This window comes from Lycium barbarum, chromosome 3 (assembly GCF_019175385.1).
Source record: "Lycium barbarum isolate Lr01 chromosome 3, ASM1917538v2, whole genome shotgun sequence".
Classification (NCBI taxonomy): Eukaryota; Viridiplantae; Streptophyta; class Magnoliopsida; order Solanales; family Solanaceae; genus Lycium; species Lycium barbarum.
This window is the reverse complement of record NC_083339.1, coordinates 118844979-118866245: the sequence shown is the minus strand read 5'-3', so window position 1 is coordinate 118866245 and position 21267 is coordinate 118844979. Positions and strand designations below refer to the sequence as shown.

Genomic DNA, 21267 nt, shown 5'->3' with positions numbered 1-21267 from the left:
GTAAAGATTTCATTCGACCACAAAGGATGCGGTTCTGAATCGATTACAATCGAGTACAAATAGTAAAATATACAAACGGGGCGATCGGTAGTGAGGCGTTTCAATTTTGGGTGTACTACAGAACGAAATGACAATTGATCAAATATTGCAAAGACATGTACAAGAGCGCAAGTTCAAACAACGCAAATAGAATACTCAATGAAGTCCGATAAAAAACCAATCCGCAAAATTCTATTAAAATTGTTCCACTTCGCAAAATCCCGACTTTCTCGGATACATTGGTCCATCAGAAAAGCGTAAAAGGCCCTACTCTAGGCCATAAGCTGAAAAAGAAAAGAAAAAAAAAACAGGACAACACCCCTAACCGGCGTAGTAAGCCGAAGGTTGAGAACTCTGGCCTATCCTGTGGGATGCTGTGACGGTACGTGACACCATCTAGATATCCCCAGAACCTTCACCGAAAGCAAATGAACCGGGGATACTCGGCTCCGGTAAATCCTCTTCATCAAGTACTATTGTCAATAGGGTTTTGCCAGGAGGCATTTCCCGACGGTTCTCCATAATATGACGAGTTCGGATCCGAGAGCCAATTCCCGAATGTCTAACTAGGAAGCTTCCAGTTTCTTTGCGTCTAGGTATTCTCAGCAGCGCCGTTGTGTTTCCTCCCCGAACGACATCCTCGGATACGGTTTTTCCCTTAGAAGTTTTTCTCGTCGGAAGTCCTGAAAATCAAATACACTGGGTTGAGATACGATACAGAGAAATAAAAGTCGAGCAATCGGATTAAGAAATTACCATGGCTTTGCCTTTCCACCCTTCGGGTGCCATTCTCCTCCAGAAACGGCCTAAGTTACGGGAAGCTCGGAGAAGGGTAACCACCCATTTAAAGATAGTTGTATCGAGCTCAGGTTCAATCGGATTAGGTGATGGGTTCCACATCTCAGGAAAATCGGTGGATGATGGACAATGAAGTTGAGTTGTACGTATCATCACAAACCGATGAAGCCCCACCCCCGGTCATAATCATCCTCGGGGTCAATCAGGCTTCGGTTTCCCTGAGGAAGTAGGTGAACAATCCCCTCTCGGATCAGCCAAGGTATGTATATATGAAGTAAATGGTCAAGGGTGAAGGCAATTCCGGCCATATTATCCAACTTTTCGATGAGTACACAAGTCTCTAAGTCTGTTGAGCGATCTGACCGATACATACCCGATACCGACGACAAAAGTCCTCGATCACTCGAGGAATAGGGAGAGTGAACCTGATGGAGAAAGGATAAGTGTATGACAAAGAGTAACCAACAACATAGTGATTTATTTTTACCCCATTCACAACAGGGCGAACGTCAACATCTGCGCCTAAGTTGCAGTCTTCCCTGACTACGGTAATGGTGGCATCGTCGATACAAGATTCGAAATTCTCCACCGAATCAAGATGGTAAGAGATTTTGCATTCGTTCGCATATTTAAATCCCAATGGAAGGATATTAGCAGCGAGAGTATCAGCAGCGAGAGATTCTAACTCCTTGTCAGAACCGGCGGCTCCCGTTGGCGACAGAAACGAAGACTGATCTTCACCTTGGGTTAATAATGGAACATAAGCCATAACCGTGACAGATATAACCTAACAATGGACGATCACACCCTGATGGAAGAAGGTTCAAAGCTCGAGGTAGGCTATGGGTTTGGTGTGGAAATCATAGCAAGGTTTTGGGGAGAAGCAAGGTTTAGATTTGAAGAGCGCAGATGCATGAAAAAAGAAAATACATGGGCTTTATATAGAAGGGAAATCAAAGGGTCCTGTATCCTATCAAGGACACTGACAAAGCGAGGTTTCCCAAAAAAGATTTGGCGGCTGGAATAATGATGAGCCGACATCGGGCAGAGTGCGGAAACTTTGAGAAGAAGTTTTGTCCTAGGCTGATAGGGATTGTTCATCTAGCCTCATCTGGTTCCATTTCCCCTAGTCAGTACCTGACCTCGGGAAATGGGGGGACTATCTGTATACGGATTAAACCGAGGCAACTGATATCCCCGGTTTCCCGACAAGAAAACTATGCTCGGTTGATATAAGACCGATTTGATCGGGGATCGAGCAGAATCAAAGCATTGAGGCAGGTTGAAGAGGCGGTTAGTCATCATGATAAGAAAACTGAAATATTCGACTGATGGCGGATATTTCGGCACCAATCACGCCAACAGTTGTCAACAGATGTTATTCGATTTTATTCCTTATTTAGTGTTGTACTAGGGTTGGGACTCTTCTACTATATAAAGGAGAGACCCCCCCCCCCCCCCCCCCCATTTTGCCTAGGTTTTCACCCCACAAAGCGAGCAGCATATTCATAATTCAAACACGCAATAACATCATCAGCACTGTTCGTCTTACTTATTTCACTTTTCAGAATTAGCCGTTCGGCCCCGTGCATTAACCTCGACCCCGATATTCGAAGTCAACCGGTGCCCTCCATAACTAGATTTGTAGTCTGATTTTGTATTATTACATAGCTATAATCTAATAAATTGTATTAAATTAAATCGCATATCCTTGGCTTCGTCTATAAATTCAATTGTTATCCATTTTTAGGGTAAACAGGCTTAAACTCCTTATTAAAATTACGCACCCGTTTTTTTTTTTATTATCTGTATATGCTAGGGACAGACACGTGCCACTCCATGGATATGATAAACAATTCTACTTTCTTACTTGTGACAATTTTTCTTACATTTTTTATGTACAGCTAGCTTATTGTGCTATATTACTTTATCTTGCAAAAGGAAGTGGAACATTCTAGACCGTCAAAAGAAGTCCAAAACAATCATATGAACTAATTTTGGTTTTAAATGTCTACTTTCAATTTCATGAAATGTTATCAATTATACATTGATTTTCCCTTCGGTTATATATGCATTAGTATTATTTACGTTGAGTTTTATATATGTTGTGTAAGCAGTAATACTGAGTTTTATAATGGACCCAAAGAAAGTGAACCCCTAAGATGTGCACTTTGTTGGTTAATTTGAGATACAGTAGATGTTTAAAGTAGCATATAGCATCTAGTAAATGTGTTTGTACAATATAATTAGATGGTCTTTCTTCATAAATAGAATAGCTCAATCCTATAAGTTTTCCAGTTTGGTTCGATCAACAAGAATCACTTTTTTTGGTGTGCAGTTTCTAGTTAATCCCAACTAGAAATAGCTTACAGAACCAACTTGAATTTCTGATTGTATTGGGCATATATTTGTCTTGCTTTCATACTTTTTATCACCATGAAATATGATGCTAATTAAAAGACAAGTTAGATTCTTCACTCGTCGCTTTTAAATCTTGCTTGTAAAATGACATCGAATTTATTAGTGCTTTTTATTCGTCTTTCTTTTAACTGATGGGGTGGGAGCATTAGTGGATTTAGGCTACCACAATATGTGTCATTACACTAACTAGTTTCTCGACAAGTGCGTTGCGCGTGAATCCATATCTAAGATAATATTACAACTACATTAGGTATGATGTGTAATGAGCTATAGAATATGAAAACAATTCTATTAGAAACCACAAGAAAATCAAAAAAGTTGCAGGCAGTCATTCATAATATAATTTTTTCCCTATAATCTTTTCTACTTTTTGAATAAATTTCTTATATCTATCCTTATAAAGTTTTAAATTTTTCAAAAAGAATAGTAATATAACTGTTATATTCTTGCCTAATATTTTAAAAAACACTTTAATATTTAAATTCTCGAAGAAAAAGTAATGACAATTATTTCCTTATGACAATTATTTAAATTCTCGAAGAAAAAAATGAAAAAAGTACTCGACACTTTTTGCACTTAAGCGTGTTACTGGCCAACGAAGTTCAAAGGGATCATGGGAGACCAGAGTATAAAAGTGAAAAAAGGTTAACTGGTTAAGTGTTTTCTTTTTGTATGTCTAAGCCTGAGTTTAGTAGATATTGTTGTTTTATATTTTTGTTAGTTGAGGGAAACAGGTACCTAGTGAATTAATTGAGGTGCGTGCAAGTTGACGCTGACTCTACCGCTATTAAAACAAAAAAAAAGGATAAACTTCTTTCTATTTTTCATTAGCAGACAAGAAGACTCACAAGATTCGCTTTTCAACCAACAATATAATCCACAAAATGATTTTAGGTTGCCATATCAGCTTGTTCCGGCCATGACTGACACTTATACTATCTCTCACCAACACAAGTATAGGTAATGTCATGGAAGATTAAAAAACAAAACATAAAAACTATAATAACTAATCAAGAAAATTTACGTAGATGGACAATTCTTACGTTTATGTTCAAGATTAAGATGATTAATGAACGGGGTATATACATTGAATGCATTTAACTCGTCCATCTTTCCACCTTTTGAGAGTAACGAAGAGAGAGAGCCTACATTAATTTGTTAATCTGTAGATTAAGGAATTGAATAACGTAATTTTTAAAGGGCATGAAGGTTTATCAATTTTATATGCGCATTTTTGTCTTTCAATTTTTCACTTTGGGGCTTTCGACTTACGATATATAAAATATGATGATGATATGATTCTAATTTCTCTATAATAATATGATGATAAATGTTTTTGGAAATAAATAAAGGAGGGTATCAATGCCCTCAATCTTAATTTGGATTCAACGAATTTTGATTGTCAGGCATTAAATTACTCCATTTCTAATTCGCTGATTCACTTTTAGTGTAATGAAAAGTTATTTAATTGAAGGTTCCTTTTTCTTTAGATGTTTTATTGCATTTTCTTTTACTGCAGGGGCAAAATTGTAATCCAACTTTGAAGATACGAGCTTCTCACTTTTAATATAATATGATATGATTACATCTTTTAGCTGGAACTATGAAAATAAACTTAAATAATGTATATTTGTAATAAATTGCACCACTTCTAGTTACTAATTCTAAATTATTGGTTTTTGTATTTGGATGTTAGGGTTTGAGAGTCTAGTGTGTTAAATGTCGAGATAACGCCAAGTAGGAACAAACATTATGTCTCAGAATTCATAGCTGAATTCAGAATTTGAAGTTTATGGATTCTTTATATCGATCTCAAATTAAGATAAAATAACAAATGAGTTCACAATCAAATATTTATAGATATTTGGGGATTTTTTTTTTAATACATTTACATTGTTCTGGGCAAAAGCTACTTAATTCACGTGAATACGTAACTTATAAGCTTGGTCTGCCCCTGCCTCAGATAACGTCTTCCAACATAAGAACTAGCTAAGTGCATTAACATTTGGCATAGTTTTGGACATTAAATGGACAAAGACCGGTCAAGTCGCTTATAGAATGTTGACATTATTTCCGATTGAACAGGTGAATGGGAAACCAAAGTACGGCTTAGTGAACTTTATAAGGCCGACTAATGACTACTACATAAACCACTGCCAGAAAAGCTTGAAGCAACTAGAAATAGTCCTTTCACAACCTTGAATTGTTATTCACAAAAGAATGATATCATCCCAGTCATTCGTGGCATCAGTATCCTTATCCAATCGGTTTCAGAATCGGATGTGTAAAACATAGATGATTGACTTACAAGTTAATTACAAGCCAAACAACATTTGGCAGTATCTGTGTTTTACAATATTCCTTTGTTATTCCCCTGTCAATGGAACATGTCACTCAACATTATCAAATAAAAAACTGCTTAAACATGAGACAATAATAGAGCAACATCCCTTCATATCATATCCTCAATCCCTAATGCATTCAACAGCTATTTGAAAATCTAACCTGTGCCTGTTTTCCTTATCCTATCGTATGGTTTATCATACTGTTCAATCATTTAGATAGGATGCACTAATCAATTTTTAAATTCTATATCATAACGTGGACTTGCACATTTTCACTACTGGCTTATATGGATGACGGCCCTGCACTAGTTTTTAGCAGTGCTATTCTGAATCAGTGCAGATGTCACCCTGTATCATCTCAACCCCAGTTACCCTGAGACAACAGAGGCAACAAGCACTAGCAGATGCTTGTACAGTGTTTCTCTTTCCCTATTGCTTTACCTAAGTTACGAACTTAATGCTCCGAATAAGGTTAAAGCATATCCATTGACATAATTGATAAGTGCCTAGGAAAAGGATTAATACAATCAGAGACCACCATGAAAATTAGGACAGTCGAAGACCACCATGAAGATTGAGAGAAACATTTTCAGCCATGTCGTAAATATACAGATCAGTTGCTTCAAACTCACTGTAAGGAGAAAAAGAAAAATAATATAAGTTGTTTACAGGGTGTGTGCTAACAGATATTGGTTTTGAATCTAGTGAAAATAGAGGTAAGTTACAACTATGGTACAAATGATTAGTGTACACGCAGCTACTATACAGTATGGGCAAGATTGCTGACACAGGAATAGGAGTATAAATTTTCTCCAATACAGTAACCAAATGATGTTGATTTCTTTAGAATATGTACCGGCGAAGATAATCCACTCGAGTTGGATGCTTGAGCTTCATGAGAGCCTTCACTTCATGCTTCCGTACCATCTCTCTCGAAATATTTAGGTTGCCCGCAATTTCTCCCAATGTTCTATCACCTTTGCCATCAAGTCCATATCTTTGTCTGATTACAAGACTCTCCTTGGGCTTAAGAGAATCAAGCTGTCAAGAGAGGAACGTGATCTATTGTTAGATTTAAATTTAATAGTGCAGAAAACACTGAAAACCTCGTAATACAACAAACTGAAACTTATAAACTTAAAATCCTCCATTAACAGCAATGCATATCTTAACACTCAAGATTTACAAGTAATATTTCAGCAAATCTACTTGTAGTGCCCTTTCAATGCCAGAAGTTTCCATTACTTTTCCTTTTAAGTGTTATTAGCATCTGATTCTCTGCTTTTAGAAAACAGATAACTACGCCTCTAACAAAAGAGATGTCAATTTCATCAATATATTTGCTTGTGGCCATATTTCATAAGCAATGCACTTGATTTAGTCAGTTTTCAACAATACCCACCCAACTAGAACTGCATAATCAAATTTTAACAAGGAAAAAGAAAATCATAATTACCATGACATATAAGCAATATTTCTCTTTTCCTTTTTGTTTCTTCTTTGGTATTTCTCATTTTACCTTTATTATAATCTATTCTTGGGCAGGGGTTCACAAGGAAAAGCGCTTTGGTCACCAAAGCTTAGAGAATCATCACATGGGAAAGAGAAAGATTCAAACACCAAGAAATATTTTAAATTTCTCCTCCTTTTTTTTTTTTTTTCCTTGTTGAGGTAGCAGAACTCTTGTATCACCAAAATCTGTGAGTGACTATTCTTTTTATTTCTTTTTTTTTATTATTTCTTTTTTGTTGTGGTGGGGTTTGCATTGATTGGATTTAAAGATTGATACTGTTCCCTTCAGGGCTAAGTAGGTGTTACTGGAAACCTACCGGGATGGTTGGCATAAACAAAAGGGCGGAGAAAAAAATTCAAGGTACAATCAATCATTTCTTAAGATAGATAATTACCCTCAAACCAGGTTTTCTAACGGTTTAAGACAACAACACTCTCGGGATAAAACGAAGTTCTTACTATACGATTAGCAATATCGAAATACCCCTAGCCTCTTATTCTAAAGGTTTTGATGTTTAAAGTTCGCATATATACCTTTGCATTTTGCTACCTAATATTGTAACTACTGTCTACTTGATCAAAAAAATTCATCTTACATACTGAAGCAAGATACTCGTTAGGTTAACGAATACCTTCTTAAGTTCATTAAAAGATTAACAAACCATCCAACTATAGACAAATAATTACTCAATATTTTCCAACTTTTAGAGTAAATACACATGCCTGCATTATTGTGAGTAGATCCGTTTAACAGGAATGCCACATCAACTTTGTTTACCCACTGCTTAGGCATACTTCATAATTTATTGTTTCAAGGCAACACAAACTATGTTACACAGATCCTCCATTTGTCTTAACATACTTATGTCGAAATGATACGATAAGGGTGAGATTAGTAAAAAGACATACCTGTTCCAGATACTTCCAAACAACCATACTGGATACCTACCTTTAATGGTTCCATGTAACATAGTGTAAGACCGGTTGTTTCATATATACTTCCTCGATGAGTTCATCGTTTAAAATGTCATTTTTAACATCCATTTGCCCCCCAGGGGTTAGCTCAATTGTCAAAGGTTGAGGGATTGCGTTTTAGGTCACAAGTTTGAGCGCTATGCCAAGAGAACTAAGTCCCATATTTAAGTGGAAAAGGGTAGAGGGGCAGGCCCATCATCCCCGAGTTTCGAAGGATACAATTGACTCAAAGGGTTGGCTCCAACTGAATTTCTCAGTCATCAAAATCCATTTGCTGCACGTGCAACTTATAAATAGATGCTAAAGCTACAAGAACTTTACTGAGTCATCCTAGCCACAGGTGCAATGTATCAAATATAATCTAGACCCTATTTTTAGGTCTAAATCCTTTGACTACTAATACTTGAAACTTAAAAATGAGCCATAGAATTGTATTTCCTTTATAATATCCACTTGCACGCTATTACCTTTGATTCGAAAGTTAACTAGAAACCAAGTTTGTTTGACAGAATTGAATCCATCTCATCATTTATTGTCTCTTTACAGAATATTGAGACTCTAGAAGTCGCTCCACTGTTTCACCACAACTTGATGGATGTTCTTTCACATTCAGCTTAATGGAACTCTTACCAATGCAGGCACTTTATTTTTCTTCAACTAGGAACACTATAGACTACGAAGAGCCTAGGTTCTTTTCCTTCCTCACCCTTGGTCTATTCCTAAGTTCCATAATGATATCATCGCGAAGACATTTATGGGTTTTATCATTTAAAATTTCTCAATATGAATAATTTCATCTGACAACTCTAAGATTACACAAATTTATTGCAAATTCTATTATATTATATGCTTTAAATTTGGGCGTACCTTATAAATACACCCTGCATAGCTCTAGGCAATAACCATATCTAAATGGTTGTGAAATTTGAAAGCTACTATATCCAGAGGTATGGTGGCATTATTTCAACAAGAAGCAAAGCTCTTAACCAGAGAAGCAAGTTGAAAACCAAATATAGATGCAAAGAGGACAAAACATTACCACATCATCAAGAGCAAGTCTGAGTAGAGCTGGCTGCCTCCTCTTATCCCCATCAACACCATCTACATCAGTTATTCCATTAATGAACTCTTCTTGGGTTGTCTTGTGTCTTGAATGGAGAGACAAGACAGGTTTCGATACTTTCATCACTTCATGGTATCTCTCAGGGGAAAGTCGAACTCTTTCAATTATTTCTTCATCTGTTGGCATCCTCTGAAGCTCAAACAGCAACTCCAATTTGGCCTTTTGGATTTCCACTCTGATCTGAATCAGAAAAGAATATCAACTTTGTTTTTGCACTAACTACTTGACAAATACAAGCAAATGAGTCTCGAATATTAGACATCCCTTTAAAGAAGCGAATAATACTCCTAACGGAATCACAAAAGAACTTACAGCTATTTAAAAGGATTTTCCATTTCATCCATACAAATTCCTTTAGTCGGCTCGTTGACTCAAAATTTTGCTATGTTCTCTTAAAAAAGATATAGCACATTGGATTTACATTTTCAGGTTATATTGAATTGAAGCATAGAGGGAGGCCAAGATATAATTTTCTTTCACCAATTGAAAATATATCATTACTTGAGATAATATGTTTCTCTTTTCACCAAATGAAGTAATCGCTTAGCTTCCAGAAAGTGACAGAAGAAAGAAAATGGTTCCTTGATGGGTTAACAGTGAAACAAAAAACACTGGCAGATAGAAGAAAGAGAACGTACAGATTCAAGACCGAATGGGACTTTGGTGAAGCTTGAAGTTGTCATAGAACGTATTATGGCATGCCTTATCCAAAAGAGACCATATGTTGATAGCCTGAATTTCCTATTAGGTTCAAATCGATCAATAGCTGTAATTAGACCCTTGACGCCTGCCTGACAGAGGTCTTGAAATCTTGACCCATTTGCAAAATCTTGAAAATATTTGTTCATCACGAACAAAACAAGACGTAGATTGTGCTGCAACCGAACAAGACTGCAAAGGTGAGTTATTTATAAAGCTAAAAACTCATGTAATATCTGGATGCATATGAAAGTTATAAGATACCAAGGCGTGAGGTGGTTCAAGTTAAACTAGTAGTATTGGCTTCATTTCCCTCTCTGGGGCATAGATTCAAGATAAATATTTAAGAAGAATTCCAAGGATATAAGATAGTCAAAAGACTATTTACAAGTATCCTTACACTATATTTCTTAATACTTCATCATTTGATTTACATAAAAAGAGATACTCAAGAAAATGCAGAAGATGATTAACTGTCTTTTATAACATGTAATACTACCTTCCACATATTACTGTTTGTACACAGTACATGTCAAGATTGACCAGTTTCAGTGTTATAACAAATTCATATCGAGGAATTATGAAAAGATGGATCACATCAGGTGTTCTTAACTCAGATTATAAAACCAGAAACAATTTTTTTTTTTTGTTGCTTGAGGCATAAAATGAACTTCTAAGATGCACATCAAGAAGGTCTGACAAGTAAACAAAGAAAGTACCTTAATCAGCTTATTTCTAGCAGCTCGACCAACTTCCAGCTTTTTCCGTAGTTCAGAGGCATCCATATTTGTTGCCTCAGACACTTCACCATCAGTTGGTTCTCGCCCCAAATCGTTTTGCATGTTTTCCTTGACTTGAAGGATTGCCTAAATTACAACAACTGCCTCTCAATCGTAAAGTAAAACAATAGCAACACGAAAATCTAATAAATAAACACATGTAATCCACAAACTTCCTTTCACATTTAATCTTTTTCCATTAACAGTAAAATGTCAGTACCTTCATAGGTTGCATCAACTTGAACAGCCACGCATGCTCAGATGATGGAAGCACTGGAGGAATCTTCATTTTCTTCCAGTCTAAGCTCGCTAAGTCAGTAGCACCTGAATATTCTCTGACAAGCTTATCAATTTTTTTGTCTTCGGTGTCCTCTTTAAGTTTTCTTTTTTGGGATGAAGCAACTATTTCACCTTCTTTATTCTTTAGTAGAGCAATCCTCTGGTCTAGATTCAACCTCGTTGACTTCTTTTGACGCCTCTTGACCACATTATCAGAAATTTCCTTCTTAGCTTCCTCATCACCTTCTACAATCCTCTTCCTCGTCCTTGGCCTTCGCTTCACCAAATGATCCTTAACTTCTGTATTGGAGCTAGCAGTTTCTAGACTGCGTTTGTAGATACTTTCAAGTTTGGCAGCAGCTTCACTGTAATCTAATTCTAACGTACTTGGAGAGGCTTCATCAATTGAAACAGCATGCACTCTCTCAGAACGTTTAGATGCTCGTCTTGACCTCTTTTCATTTTCTTTAGACGTTTCTATAGGCAAGGATATGGATTCCTTAGGTGCAACTAAAGTCGTCTTTTTCGTTTTATCTTTTTTAAACGATACAATTACTGGCCTTTTAAGCGGACATAAACGAGCCGAAAACCTTGTGCTCAATCCCAATGGACTTCGAGAAGCAGAGCTAGAAACAGTCACAACTCCCATGCCAAGTTGTGCTATCAAAATTTTACTCAATGAACAGAAGAGCTTCTCACAAACTATTCCCCTGTCAAATCCAAAATGCATGCATTATGCTATGTAAAATTTATTTAATCTCAACTGGAAGACAACAATTGAGGAAATTCTCTAGGGCATGAACTATTTTCTTCCTTTTTCGGTCTGTTTCCTAAAGAAGCTTCAGTATAAAGAATCAACAAATAAAACTTTATTACCCCCTCTGTCGCAATTTATATAAAACGAAAAGTGCCGCATGAATTGGGACAGGCGGAATAATAGAGAATTCCTTAGCTACTTGCAAAAAAATTCCAATTCTGAGATTTTGTTAACTGAATATCTTAAGCAAGACGGTTAAATTTCAGAGAACCACGCTATTATTCAATCACAATCATATTATTTTCAAATTCCGCTACACCGAAAATTTAGAGTTCTTTTTCCTTATGGAATAGCTAGCAAGCTCAATACTAGGACATCGCAGATGCACCAGTTTAAAAAAATAGGAAACTAATCTATAACTCAATCAAAAGACAACGATGCCGAAAGAAGGTAAATAAAAAATACTCCGCCTCTTGCAATTTAAGTGTCTTAATTTTTTTTTTTATATGTTAGTGCTTAGACAATTCAAACATTATACATGTAAGTTTAAAATCACAAAATTCAAAGGACATTTCGGTACATTACTACTAACATTTTTATTTAAATTAAAAAATCTTTCTATATTTCTTAAATTTCGTATTGAGTCAAATTAAGAGACTTAAATTAAGTTATGCTATTGTAGTACACGTAAATCAGAAAACAATGTATCGCACCTGAAACGTCGTGCAGTTGAAATTACAAATAGTTGATCACGGCCGGCTAAGAAGAAGATTCCCGTAGCAAAATTGATCGGAATGGAAACTTTTTTTTTTTTTTTCGAAAACAATGATCGTAGTGGAAACTTGAGAGGCTCAAAATGGAAATCTGCTAGTTAAAAACAAAATATTTTTTCAATTAACAATATATACCCTCACGAATTTCGGTGTCCACAAGCTCTTTGTTCCAACTATCCAACGGCTAGGATCTCTAGTTTAGATGATCGACGGTTAGAATATTTCGTCCACGTGGATAGAAGAAGAGAAGCGGGTGACGTGGACAGTGCCACAAATCTAAGTGAAAGAACATACGTGGCAAGTTGAGAGTGGAAGCAGAGATATTTTGAGAGAGTATATGGATGTGGTTACTGACACGAGCTGTGGTTTTTTTATTTATTGTTTAGAAAAAGCAAGTGGGGCCTACTGATGAAGTGGTGTGCAGGATCTTACGTTGCTCATTTTGTGCCATTTGAATTATACATTTTTCCTGTTTATGTTTATTTGGTGTTGTTTAATTGAATGCCTCATAATTTTACAAGCGGTGAACCTTGCAATTAGTATTATTTGAATCTTCAAAAGTCCAAGCAAATCGCGCATCTTCAATACCAGAAAAAAAAAAACTTTGACTATTTTCTTATCTGTATGTGCAAATTACAATTATGCATTCCAGAATGTTCTTTCGTTGTCTATTACTCCATTCGTTTGCAGAAAAAAGGATAAACATTAATGTTCATGGTACGATAATTTTCTATTTTTTGTGTAAATTCATTTTATCATAACAAAAAATGAACATTTGGAAACGAAATTAAAAATACCATAACGCACAAATCAAAAAAAATATTGATAGTGATCAATGGCCTGCGGGCTACATAGACTTTTTTCCGGTCTGTGTTCACGATAATAACATATTTGGTCAAGCTTCTAAAATTAGCTTATTTTAAAAAGTATTTTATTTTAAAATTCTTTTCAAAAAGGTACTTTTAATGAGAAGTAGTTTGCGTTTGACCAATTAATTTACAAAATATTTTTGAGCAGCAATTAGTATTTGGCCAACCTTTGAAATTGGAGTTGAAGATGGAGCTGTGCTTGGTTGTAAATTTTGCAACTAATATTTGGTTGTTTGAATGTACTTTTCCTAAAAAACATGAAATATGATTTAACCCAACCCCCCCCCCCCCCCCCACACACACACACACACACGCACACACACAAAAAATTTCTAAAAACTAGCAAAACCACCCGACTTCACTAATTTACCCAAATTTGTCATCTTTACTATTTCTTCCTCTATCCAAATCATATTCGTTAACTCTAATCCTTATTATTTTATGCCATCTATAAAAACCACGTTCGTTAATTTCAATCCTTGTTATTTTATGCAATATATAAAAACCACATTCTTTAACTGTAATGCTTATTATTTTTTCAAATTGCTCAACTCTCAAAGAGTGTCAATTTATTTTTATGAAGTTTAGAATATTGGGTAATGCATAGTAGAGCATGCAATGGTTGGTGGCTAATATAGATAGGGTTACGGAAAAAACATATATAGATAGGGTCATTTTTATAAAAATAAAAAATTTAGGGAAGTTTTAAAAAGAAAAAATAAATGAAATGGTCTAAAATTGAAAATGAAAAAAGTGAAAACAATGGTGTTTTTCAAGTTCCAAATACAACTTTATGGCTAAACACTAATTTTCAAATAAAGTGAAAAAGTTATCCTGGAAAAAATGAATAATTCTCATGGCCGAACGGGTCATAAGTGTATTTTCTAAAAGTCCTTTCAAAAAACTGCTTTTTTGGAAGAAAAAAATATCTTTTTAGCTTATGCTACTCCACAGAAATAATTATTTTGTCCCAAAAACTCGATCAAACACCTATCTTTTTAAAAATAAGAAAAAAATAAATATTTTTGAGAAAGTTTGGTCAAACAGGCTATATATAAGTCCTAATCAAATTCCTTCCTGCTAGGTTTAATCTATCCAAAAGTAGAATTATTTTGTGCGGCTATTCAAAAATCAGATTTCGTAATTATTCATATGAACATTAATAGATAATCCTGATAATAAGATAAAAATCTGTTACAATACGTAAATTTTATTAATATGACAGTGTTAGAAAAGTTTTACGTTTTTAGTATATGTAAGTGATTTTTTTTTTCCTTTTCTTTTTACGTAGGATTTGCACCAAGTAACCGATTTTACATGTGCTATTTAAATTATATTCAGTTTTTCCAATATATTTAATTTTTAGACAGTGTTAGGAAACTCCATGCCTGCTCTGATGCTCCCCTCCGCTTCTTCTTCATCTTCGCTCTAATGATAAGAAATCAAGCACTGTATAGCAGTAATGTGTGAGAAAAGACAATTAGTGGCAATACCAATTATTTTTGGTTAAAAAAATAGGATCACCTTCAGTCATGAAGGTTTGGAAGCCAGACTTTGAAACAGAACAATGCAAGAAAACATTCAATTTAGATGGAATTAACGTTACGTCCACAAAACACAATGATGATTACATTTTGTATGATAAAATTTGATGGAAATGATCGGATAATTTTTCTGTGTATTTTATTCATGTACTTTTGATGTATATATACAAACCATGTGAAGAAAAAACAGTAAATGAAATTTATATGGGCCCCTGTACACATGTCCTAAATCTATTGGATAGTACATAACAAATTTGTAACTGACTACTTATTTCTTTATCTGCAAATCACGTGATCTTGTTCTAGATATTTCCATTTTGCACAGCTGTTCAACATGATCCAACGTTCCAGTTTCAATCCATCAAATAACGATTGAAGGGTGGATATGCACTACACGTGTCCCATTCTAGAAAAGATAGAGAGACAACTTTAGTTCAGCTTTGGAAAGTCCAATATTACTTTGTGTTGTCCGAAAAAGCTCTTCTCTTTCTTGACTCTTCTTTCTTCCTCGATTTAATTGATGCTGCCATCGGAATAAGAAAATTCATAGATGTAGATGTAGAGTTATTGTTGTCAACATCCCCCCTCAAGTTGGAGGGGAGAGATAAAACCCCCAACTTGCGCATAATATTCCGATGGGAAGCTCCGTTTAAAGGCTTGGTGAACAGATCGGCGATCTGTTTCTCCGATGGAACAAAAAACAAAGAAATGATGCCAGATAGGTACTGCTGACGGACAAAATGGCAGTCAAGCTCTACATGTTTGGTTCTCTCGTGGAAGACGGGATTTCGTGCGATGTGAATCGCAGCTTGGCTGTCGGAATAGATCGGCACTGGCAGTGATGGAGAAATAGAGAAATCGGCAAAAAGGCGAACAAGCCATGTGAGCTCTGCGGTGACTTTTTGCATGGAGCGATACTCGGCCTCCGCCGAAGAAAGTGAGATGGAAGCTTGTTTTTTGGATTTCCAAGAAATAGGTGACCCTCCGAGGGTGATATAAAAACCACTCACTGATCGGCGTGAATCCGGACAAGATGCCCAATCGGCATCACAAAATGCAAGGAGAGAAAAAGAAGGATGAGCAGACAAAAGAATTCCTTGTCCGGGGTCGAGCTGAAGATAATGTAGTACTCTGAGGGCAGCAGAGAAGTGAGAAAGGGATGGCCTTTGCATGAACTGGCTGAGTTTCAAAACTGCAAATGCCAAATCCGGTCGCGTATAAGTGAGGTAATTTAACTTACCCACTAAATGCCTATAAACAGTAAGGTTCTCCATTACTGAATCAGTTTGTTCACTTAATTTGATTGTAGGATCAAGCGGAGAAGACACTCTGGGAAGATGGATACAATCAAACTCTTGTAACAATTCCAAGGTAAATTTTTTCTGGCTGATAATGAAACCACGTGTGTCTCTGATAATCTCCATTCCTAGGAAATAATGAATGTCACCAATATTTTTGATTCTGAATTTTGAGTGAAGAAAATTTGTGATATGAGCAATTTCCTGTTCATCACTTCCTGTAAGAAAGATGTCATCAACATAGACTGCTAAAATTGAGATGAGATCACCATTTTTCTTAAAAAAAACAAAGAATAATCATTTTGAGATGTTGAATATCCTTTGTAGTTTAACGCTCCAGCAAGCCGAGCATACCATTGCCGTGAAGCTTGCTTTAACCCATACAAAGATGTTTTGAGAAGACAAACATGGTTAGGAGTAGGTGGTGTAACCCCAGGCGGAAACTTCATAAAAACTTCTTCCTCTAGATTACCATGTAGAAAAGCATTATTGACGTCCAACTGAGAAACTGGCCAATTTTTCTTAATAGCTACTGCCAACAGACATCCGATGGTAGTCATCTTCACGACAGGGGAAAAAGTTTCATTATAATCTATCCCTTGTCTTTGTATATCCCCCCTTACCACCAATCTAGCTTTGAGTCTTTCAATGGATCCATCTGAGTTCTGTTTGACCTTGTATACCCATTTACAAGGGAGAGCCTTCTTTCCCAAAGGTAGTTCAACTACATCCCAAGTGTTGTTTAATTTAAGTGCCTCAATTTATGTATTCATAGCCTCCTTCTATCCAGGATGTGATAGAGCTTCTAAATAGGTAACAGGTTCAGATGGATAATGTGATGTGGGTTCTTTAGAAACTGCAAGAAGAGTGGAAGTGTGCTTAGGCAGACTAGGTGGTGTGGCAAAACAAGATTGAGTGAGATCAGTGAATAAAACATTAGTACAAATGAAATCATCCAAATAGGATGGTCTATGACTGTTCCGTTCAGATCTTCTAGGTAGATGAGGGTTGATGGTAGAAGAAGAAGTGTTCTCAGGTGTATTAGGCACAGGTGAATGTGAAGGGGATTCACTGGATGAATCATTTGTTGTAGAGGGATTAGGGTCACTTGCTTGTTCATCAGAGTGTGAAAAAAGAAAATGATTCTGGTAGATGATGTGAGGAGTGATCAGTAGGAAAATGATTTGCTGGTGTAGGCTGATTTGAGGCAAAAGGAAATATGTTTTCATGAAAATGCACATCCTGAGAGACAAAAACTTTCTTACTTTGTAAATTCAAAAGCTTGTAACCCTTTTGTTGTTGTGGATAACCCAGAAACACACACTCTACAGCTCTAAGATCAAATTTCCCTCTTCCTTGAGACAAAATGGAGGAGTAACATAAACAACCAAAACTTCTTAGGGACTGGTAACATGGCCTTTTGTTGAAAAGTATTTCATGAGGTGTTTTCCCTTTCAAAACACTAGATGGCAGCGTATTAATGAGATGTGTTGCGGTTAAAACACACTCTCCCCAATAAGACATAGGAACTTTAGATTGAAAAAACAGACCCCTGGCTATCTCCAAGAGATGTCTGTGTTTTCTCTCCACAACCCCATTTTGTTGTGGAGTAGCAACACAGCTTCTCTGATGCAATATACCTAGTTCAGCTAAGTAAGATGCCTCTTGTGACCCTGATCCTAACTCCAAAGCATTATCAGACCTGATACACTTTACTTTCCTGTTGAATTGTCTTTCCACCATGGCAAGAAAACATTTAAAAATTGGGAAAGCATTACACTTAGTGCTAAGTAAAAAGGTCCAAGTTCCTCTACTAAAATCATCAACTATGGTAAGAAAATACTTATATCCATTATAAGTGCACTGTTTATATAGTCCCCAGGTATCAATATGAATGAGATCAAAAATTCTCTTTGTCTTGATTGTACTGATAGGAAAAGATGATCTAGTTTGCCTAGCTTTAGGACAAATATCACACACAAAATCAGAGAGAGATGTTGAATTTATAAAATTGAAATGTTTCATTGCTGATCTGGGTAAGTGTCCCAGCCTAATATGCCAAAGACTTACATCTGGAATAGCATTGATAAAAACAGGATGAGAAACTGAACTTGAAACAAACTGAGAATCATTCCTTTGTGATATAGGAATTTCATCTTTCTTAGGAGAAAAACTAGACTTAGAAACTGAAGGCTGCAATAAGTACAATCTTTCTTTGGCATTACCAAAAGCTCCTACCCTCCTCAGTAAAAGGTCCTGCAAAATGCATGCAGTAGGAGTGAATAAAAGATTGCATTGAATCTGGAGACACAATCTATTAACCGAGAGTAAATTATATTTGAAAGATGGCACATGAAGAACATTCTTCAGAGTCATATCAGAGGAGATAGGAACAGTCCCTGTATGGGTAACAATTAACTTATATGAATTTGGCAAACTCACGCTTAGAGGAACAGGAAGGGTTGTTAAGGAAGTAAACCAGTTAGAGTCAAAACACATATGCTCAGATGCACCTGAATCTATGATCCAGGTGCTAGAGGTGCTAAAGTTAAAAACTGACAAATAAACCCCTGTGTATTTAATAATAGTACCAGCTATTGCATTTGCATCTGGTGTTGTGGAGACACTGCTTTGTCCCATTTGTTCGATTTGCATCTGTTTAAACATCTGTGCAACCTCTGCTTTTTGTTCTCTACTTAGATGTTGCAAATTGTTATTAGAATTCTGATATTGTTGTTCCTCCCTCTGATCATGTATATCCTCATATCCCAGTGCTGCATTCCCTCTGATTAAGTTTTGAGAGTTCTTTCCTTTGTTAAATTCACAATCCTCTGGGAAACCATGTAATCTAAAGCAGTCATCTATGACATGTCCAATCCTGTAGCAGTGTGTGCAGCTCACATTAGGATTGAATTTTGCTCTCTTCCCCTTTCCCTTAAACTGGTTATTTCCAGATTTCTGTTGGTATGGTTGAGGAAGGAAACCAGTAGGTCTTTGAAGCTGCATCTGTCTGTAACCTTGATGTTGTGCTTGAGGATAAGGACTTGCGAATTTTTGTCCCTGGTATCCCTGATTTTTCTGAAAATTATTTCCACCTTTGAAAACTGAAGTTCCCCCTTTATAGTTATTTTTTCCTTGGTTACTGACCATAAAAGAGGAAGATTCTGAAAATATATGACTATTCACATAGATTTCCCTTTGATTATCATCTTGCAACAACAATGAATAAGCATGATCCATGCTAGGTAAAGGGTTTATCATTAAAATATTACCCCTAGCATGTGCATAAACATCATTCAAACCCATTAAGAACTGGATCAGTCTTTGATCTTGCATAGATTTAGTGATTTTTCCTTTTCCTTCACATGTACAAACACAAGTGCAAACCACATCACAATTTAAGGAATCTATTTCATCCCATAATCTTTTTAAATTTGTAAAATAACTTGATATATCTGAATTTCCTTGTAACAAACACTCAGTTCTTTCTGGAGATGATATAGCTTTGCTCCATTTGATTTTCCAAATCTGCTTTCTAAACTGTCCCATGGTTCCTTTGCAGTTTTAGAGTAGATTACACTGTCTTTGATTTCCTTAGATAATGAGTTAAGGAGCCAAGCAGTGACCATGTCATTGTAACAATACCACTGCGGGTAATCATTTGAGGCTAGATCTGGTTCCTTACATGTACCATTAATAAAGCCTAGTTTTCTTTTTGCAGAAAGGGCTATCAACACTGATCTCTTCCATCCTGGAAATCCTTTGCCATCAAATACAGTATTGACAAGGCACATTCTAGGTGAATCTGAAGGGTGAAGGTGGTATGGATGATTCTGGGTGATTGCATTATTATCACCACCATCCGTGATGCCTTGTTTGATTTAGGTTGAATGACACAGAAATGTGTTTGTAAAAATGGATCGAGCTTTCACTGCTCTGATACAATGATAAAATTTGATGGAAATGATCGGATAATTTTTCTGTGTATTTTATTCATGTACCTTTGATGTATATATACAAACCATGTGAAGAAAAAACAGTAAATGAAATTTACATGGGCCCCTGTACACATGTCCTAAATCTATTGGATAGTACATAACAAATTTGTAACTGACTACTTATTTCTTTATCTGCAAATCACGTGACCTTGTTCTAGATATTTCCATTTTGCTCGGCTGTTCAACATGATCCAATGTTCCAGTTTCAATCCATCAAATAACGATTGAAGGGTGGATATGCACTACACGTGTCCCATTCTAGAAAAGATAGAGAGACAGCTTTAGTTCAGCTTTGGAAAGTCCAATATTACTTTGTGTTGTCCGAAAAAACTCTTCTCTTTCTTGACTCTTCTTTCTTCCTCGATTTAATTGATGCTGCCATCGGAATCGGAAAATTCATAGATGTAGATGTAGAGTTATTGTAGTCAACATTGTATGACTTCTGTTGGAAATCTTACGCAAAATATTTGATCACGAACCTTGTCGGAAAATACTTGATCACGAACCTTGCAGGAAATTATTAAAAGTTTGACGCATGTCAATTAAGACTATGTCCTTAATGATATTTCACCCAGTATGAGTGTATCCTCAGAATACAACAAACTCTTCTAGTACAAAACTAAGAACTAAAATTTAACAAAGATTAAATCAAAAGAAAACCCAGAAAAAAAAAAAAAAGAGGAAAAATTATATCTTTTGATCTCTGTATTTATCTATATATTCCCAAAGTGAAACAGAGGGAGAATTTATATGTGTAGTGTAATAGTGGAAGGATGCTACAGTCGAATATACAACATGGGGAATGGCTAAAGATCATTTCAACAGTGAATATGATTATATAAAATAAAGAGGCTAGCTAAGGTTTTAATGGCACCAGTTAAAGATGGTGTAATGGAGACATTGAAATAGTCAAATTGTCAGTTACAATTTGCACCAATATTGAATTCACAGACTTCTCAAATAGTCAGTTACCAACTGACATTATTACCAAAATGATTAGGATATTCAATACCAATTAATATGATATGAAGAGTATAAACGTAGATATATTTTGTATA

At 35.8% G+C, this 21267-nt stretch overlaps 1 protein-coding gene across 1 annotated transcript; it reads right to left on the bottom strand.

Moving 5' to 3' along the window:
• Positions 1–6171: 6171 nt before the first annotated feature.
• Positions 6172–12743, bottom strand: LOC132632031 (RNA polymerase sigma factor sigE, chloroplastic/mitochondrial). Its single transcript, XM_060347817.1, has 6 exons — positions 12441–12743; positions 10912–11680; positions 10632–10778; positions 9852–10088; positions 9130–9393; positions 6172–6644 (listed from the first exon to the last, which is right to left on the bottom strand). Exons 2-6 carry the CDS (start codon positions 11617–11619, stop codon positions 6447–6449), a joined length of 1554 nt encoding a protein of 517 aa, XP_060203800.1. The 5' UTR covers positions 11620–11680; positions 12441–12743; the 3' UTR covers positions 6172–6446.
• Positions 12744–21267: the final 8524 nt, after the last annotated feature.